This window comes from Vulpes lagopus, chromosome 2 (genome assembly GCF_018345385.1).
Source record: "Vulpes lagopus strain Blue_001 chromosome 2, ASM1834538v1, whole genome shotgun sequence".
NCBI lineage: Eukaryota > Metazoa > Chordata > Mammalia > Carnivora > Canidae > Vulpes > Vulpes lagopus.
Window position 1 is genome coordinate 116,260,673 of NC_054825.1, and position 6,000 is coordinate 116,266,672.

Consider the following 6,000-nt stretch of genomic DNA (forward strand, 5'->3'; position numbering starts at 1 on the left):
CACTAAAGAAGCAACACAGTGGAGTACTTCTCTAAGTACACAAATACGATCCCACTAAACATAACTCAACCCATCCAACTTCGTTGCCTATCCTGAGATGGTTCAGCCATTAACAATCCCAGAAACTTGCCATGACATGACTCAAGAATCTAACAGTAATTCTTAAAATTTAGTAAGAGTAGCCTAAATAGGGCAGCCCCATTGGCCCAGTGGTTTAGCGGCACCTTCCGCCTGGGGTGTGATCCTGGAGACCCGGGATTGAGTCCCACGTCCTTGGGCTCCCTGCATGGAGCCTGCTTCTCCCTCTGCCTGTGTCTCTGCCTCTGTCTCTCATGAATAAATAAATAAAATCTTAAAAAAAAAAAAAAGAAAGAAAGAGTAGCCTAAATACAACAGATTCACTTTAAAATGTGTCTTGCTCTCTGCTAGATCTCTAACACTTAGCAAAATGTCCCTTACATAAAAGGTGCTTTAAAAACCACTATTGGTCTCCTTTCTAGGAAACAGCTGCTATGTTAAGTTCTAAGGAAACAGAACCTGAACAAATATGTCTGCAGCTGAGATGGCTTTTTAGTTAAAAATATACTGAGTCTTACAAGGTACAAAATTGTAATACAGATTACTTTCATCCTTATCCTTTCATAGCTATCCAAATATCTGAAAAATGCATGTATTTTCAATACGGTACTACAACAATGTGGAATACATGGGAAAACTTTAAACTCTGCTACTCAAATAGAACAATTACTGTAAATATTTTTAAAGAGTTTCCCAGAAAACTCTCAAAAGAACTACAATATAACAATGCTATTAAATGCAGACTAGTTTAAAAAGAGAGGAGCATTTTAAAAATATATCATCCAGTATTTTACTAATACTTTGTTGCCACAGATTCTCTTTCAGTGACAGCCTGACTTAAGAGCCTTAGAAAGTTATAGTATAATCACTTCTCTTTTAAAGATTAGGAAACTGAGGCTCAGAATTTAGTGACCTGCCCTAGGTCATATTACTAGTAAGCAGCAGAACAGGAGTTTTAACTCAAGACAGATTCCCAAGCCATGTTAACTATAATGTTGAAGAGCTGAGTACTAATGACTCATTTCAAAAGATATAAAATCCTATTTTAATGTTTATGTCTAATTTTGAAATATAAGCTAAGCTTCCAATCTACCTCTACTGATGTGAATCTATTACCAAGCTCTTCATAAGTGAAAATTCTATGCAGTAGATACCATTAAGTTTGCAAGAGTTGACATATTATTACTCGTGAGATCATTCTTATAGTATAGTATTTACAAGAAGTGTACATGACTGTAAAATTTGACAGTCTCCAAAATAACACATAAGGGAAGCATGCCTTATTGTGTGCTTCAGAAACTAAAGGATGTTGGCTGCAACAGAGTCCTATTATCTGATGATCTCATTCTCATATCTTAGTAATAAATGCAAGAGACACGGGTAGGAGCAACCCTAGATATTCCAGTAGAAGTCAGTGCTTCTCAACATGGAATGAGCCCTCATTCCTCCCGGGGAACAAATGGCAATGTCTAGAGACATGTGTACTGTCAAGATGGTGTGTGCAGGTGTGGGGTGCTACTGGAATCTACAAGGTAGCACCAGGAATCCAGAAAGGCTGTTAAACTCCTATAATGCACAGGGTAGCCCTGCCTGCTCCAAACAAGGAATTAGACAATTCAAAATGTCAATAGTGCCAAGGCTGAGAAACTCTAGTACAAGGGATTAAATGTCTGAGGTATTTAGCAGAGGAGTGGCATGAGTTTTCAGAGAGTGTAACTATGAACACTAAGAGAGTCCAAGTAACACTTAGTAAAGATTAGGTATAGCACTCAAGCCTTGATGAGCACTGGTATGGCGGCAGCTTCCTGTCTCACTAGATTTAAGGTGGGTAAACAGAGAATATGATACCTTCTAACAGTACTCTCAAATTTAACAGTTGTGCTGAATTTTTTTTTCCGGTAAAAAAGAACAGAATATTGAAAAAGCATCAGTAAAAAGAAAACTAGTTTACTGGAGAGATGAGAAACCTCGTTACACTGCACACAGTTCCACTACCAACTTATTGAGTGTTTCTGTTACTTACAGTAGGAATCTAGAGGGTTACAATTTACAATCAGAACAATGAGTGTTATGTACACACCATGAGAAAGTCAGAATACATAAACATCCACGTATGCCATTCTGAACATCATTATTCTAAAGACTAAACATGATTTCAGGAAACCTGGTTTTGAGATCCCAAATGTATAGATGCCCTAATGGTATACTATTGTTTCTTCTTGGGCCTTCCTTTCTCTGAATATCGAGACCATCCGTCACAAGAGGAAACAGTAAAAACCGGGCACATAGCGAGCTCTGAGACAGCGTGGACCTAAAACAAAAATCAGAAAACAAAATTCCCCCCAGTGTTGCCTTGTTCGGGATGGCTGAGTTTTACCACTAGGTACTTGCTCCTAAACCTTTGCTCTTCTGGTGAAGCCCTCATTCCTCAGTTCAGGTTACCTTTCATTCTACCCTTGATCACATTTCTTCACAAAAATCTTATTTTTACCAACTCTTTCCAGCCTCATTTCACTTTTCTTTCTTTCTTTCTTTCTTTCTTTCTTTCTTTCTTTCTTTCCAACTCTGTTTTACTTTACCCTCTCAACAGCCTCAACTAGTACTGGAATTACAGAATGGGAATTTGGGAGTTGAAAAGAGACTTCGGGGCAGCCTGGGTGGCTCAGCAGTTTAGCGTCTGCCTTCAGCCCAGGGTGTGATCCTGGAGACCTGGGATTGAGTCCCAGGTCAGGCTCCCTGCATGGAGCCTGCTTCTCCCTCTGCTTGTGTCTCTCATGAATAAATAAAATCTTTAAAAAAAAAAAAAAGAAAGAAAGAAAAGAAAAAGAAAGAAAAGAGAAAAGAAAGAAAAGAAAAGAAAAGAAAGAAAAAAAGAAAAAGAAAAGAAAAGAAAAGAAAGAAAAGAAAAGAAAAGAAAAGAAAAGAAAAGAAAAGAAAAGAAAAGAAAAGAAAAGAAAAGAAGACTTCGGGGTTTACCTATTTAGTAAATGCCCAGGATGCTCACCTCTCATCATACCTAGGCCACTAACAAGTGGTTAGGCGACTCAGCTTAATTAAGCACATTAAGATCGCCTCTACTAACTTTCAGACACCAGGGATCACCTGTTCGCAGTTAATGGGGACTGAACGATTGCTCCTGAGATCTAAGCAGAGCAATAGAATCAATCAGTCGGTCTGAATCGCTCTTGCTTCGCCAGATACCAACTCCTCACCACCGCCAGCCAGTAAGTAGAAAGAGGCTCACCATTCTAAACTACCCTTGACCAAATCTGCTGGCTTATATGAGCTTTGAAAATTATCTTTTGACAGGTCCAAACATTTAACGGAGTGCAGACACATGATTCATCTAAGAAGCCTTGCTTGACGTTCTGTCAGAATAAGGAATGACTCATTAGAAATCCCCCCAAATGGCACGCAAGGTGGGTCTGACCCTCCTACGTGGCTCAGGTTTATTCTCCCCCTAAGCGCGTGACCGGGGGGTGGGTGGGGGGAGAAGGCAGATTTAACTGGGCAGGTCCTGGGTCACGTTGGGCCGAACACGGTTCTGTACTTCATCCGGCGGACTGAAGGCTCGTGGAGTCCGGGCAGGTGCAGGAGCCCGAAACTACAGTGACTTGTCGTCGTGCGATAAGGGGCGTGGGGAGATCCTCATCTGCAGGTCCCGCGAGCCCAGCCGAGCCGCCGGGGCGTCCGGATGGCCAGGGACGTCTCCGGGGCTCCCGCCCAGTCTGCCGGGGTCTTGGGGGCCTCGCGGCCGTGCCACCCCGCCGCCGCCTCCTTACCTTGGTGAGCTGCGCGATTTTCTTGCTCATTTTCAGGTGCAGGTCCTGGCTGTAGTCCAAGCAGTGTCCCGCCTGCGCCGCGGCGGCCGGCGAGGGCGCGAATTTGGCCGCCGCGCCGCCGTAATGCTGCGGCTGCCAGCTCGGGCCCGGGGTCGCCATCTTCCCGGCAGACCCCGGCCGGGGCGCCGCTCCTCGCGCTCCGGGGGCACGGCGGGGCGGCGGCGGCCGGGGGGCAAGGCCCGGGGCGGCCGCTGCGGGACCCGACCCCCGGCGCCTGTCGGCCGCGGCCGCCCTCCGGCCCGCGAAGCCCCCCCCGGGTCACCCCGGTCCGGGGACGGGGCAGCCCCGCCGGGCCGGGGCCGAGGCCGCGGACCACAGGGGCGCGGGGTGGGGGGGCGCGGTGCACGGCCCGGCCGCTCTCGCCCGCTCTTCAGCTGACGCCTGGCGGGGGCGTCGAGGGCCGCGCGGCCCCGCAGGTCCCGCTCCCACCTGGCACCACCGAGCCGGCGAGACGGGCGCCGCCGGGGTTGCGGAGGGAGGAGGAGGGAGGCGGGGACGTGGAGGAGGACGCGGGAGCCGCGGCGCCGCCGTTACCAGGGCGCGCGGGGGCGGGGCGCGCGGGGCGGCGACGTCATCCCTGCGCTGCCAAGCCCCGCCCCCGCGGCCAAGCCCGCCCCCCGCGGCCAAGCCCCGCCCCCCGCAGCCCCTCGGCGGGCGCTGAGCTCCGGGAGGCCCCGCCCACAGCAGGGCGGGGGGCGGGGGGGGGTCCTCGGGGGGCCCGCGGGCCCCAGCTCGGGCGGGGAGCCCCAAGTCCGCGAGCGAGGACGGGCTGCGGTCCCTCGGGTTTGCAGAGCGCGGGCCGGTTTGCTGAGGCTTTCCACGGGCAGCCTCGCGCGCGGGCGGGGGCCGAGAAGCTCCTGCCCCAGGCGGGCGGCGAGCTCCGCTCCGACCCCCTCCCTCCCAGGGCCGGCCTCAGCGCTTCGGACTCGGGCAGTGCAGTAGCCCGGGACGCAGTAATCCCTGCCTTGCACCTTTCGGACTCCTACAAATAGAATGGTTATTTGCAGTGTGCTTAGGCCGACCCCTGCCCTCTGCACATAGCGAGTGTCGGTGTAGGGAGACAGCACATGCCTCATCAGTTAGTATAGCGCTGCACCCCGACGTTTCCCCCGCAGCCTTAGCGGAGACGGAGGCAATTATATACGAAATTGACTTGGCTGGAAGTAAAAGGGAGAAACAGAAGATGGAACACGATGCCAGCTCCTTAAGGATTTGGGGCCGGGCCAAAGTGTGTCATTACTTGTGCATTTGCACCTCTCTAAATGTGTTATTTCCTAATGAGCTTCTCCTCACATCTCTACCACCCCCACCCCCCGTAAGTCAAATGATTTGTTTTATTTTAAGTGTATCCTTTGTTGAAGCAAATAAGTCGGGTTTTGGAGGGTTTTTTTAGATTTTTATTTATTTATTCATGAGACACAGAGGCAGAGGGAGAAGCAGGCTCCATGCAGGGAGCCCCACGTGGGACTCGATCTCGGGTCTCCAGAATCAGGCCCTGGGCCCAAGGCAGGCGCTAAACCGCGGCGCCACCCGGGCTGCCCAAATAAATCGTTTTAGGAAAATCTTAGCACAAACTTTAAAAATGTAGAATTGTACCTATTTTAAGACTCTTTCTCTCCAGGCAGTTTTGCAGAACTGAATTCCTCCATGTTATCATATGTGATTTCTCTTTAGCCTGCAACTAACTAAATCATGGTATAAATCTGAGATTATTAACAAATCCAGCTGGGACCCAAATTATCATTGTCTGCTACAAAATCTAAACCAATAAGGTGAAGATTGAATAGCATCATGAAGTACTTCCAGAATTCTTGGAATTCCAGAAAGGAAGAATGAAATTGGCCACATCTTATCCCAGATGCTAGGTACTCAGCCCTTCTATAACCCCCATCCTCCATAGGCCTTCTAGAAAATAAGTTGTCTAGTTCCAAGGTTCTGAATGGAGCAGATGGCCAGAAACAAATATGCAGATTTTGCTCTGTTCTTAAGCTCTAATAATTTAATGAAATTAAAGAGAATTAGGAGCTAGTGTTATTTCATCAAATTCCAGGCATAGAAGATTCACAATCATTTTAGAACT

At 48.4% G+C, this 6,000-nt stretch overlaps 1 protein-coding gene across 7 annotated transcripts in view; it reads right to left on the minus strand.

Annotated features, from left to right (window-relative positions):
- The window catches only part of FAM184A (family with sequence similarity 184 member A), a 107,237-nt gene extending 102,804 nt beyond the window's left edge, over positions 1–4,433 (minus strand). For all 7 annotated transcript variants that reach the window (XR_005986370.1, XM_041746626.1, XM_041746624.1 and 4 more), the window contains exon 1: positions 3,861–4,433. Coding sequence is in view for 6 of the 7 variants with exons in the window: in XM_041746626.1 (XP_041602560.1) it covers positions 3,861–4,019 (159 nt within the window). In the remaining variant the exon portion in view is untranslated. The remainder of the gene's footprint in view (positions 1–3,860) is intronic.
- Positions 4,434–6,000: the final 1,567 nt, after the last annotated feature.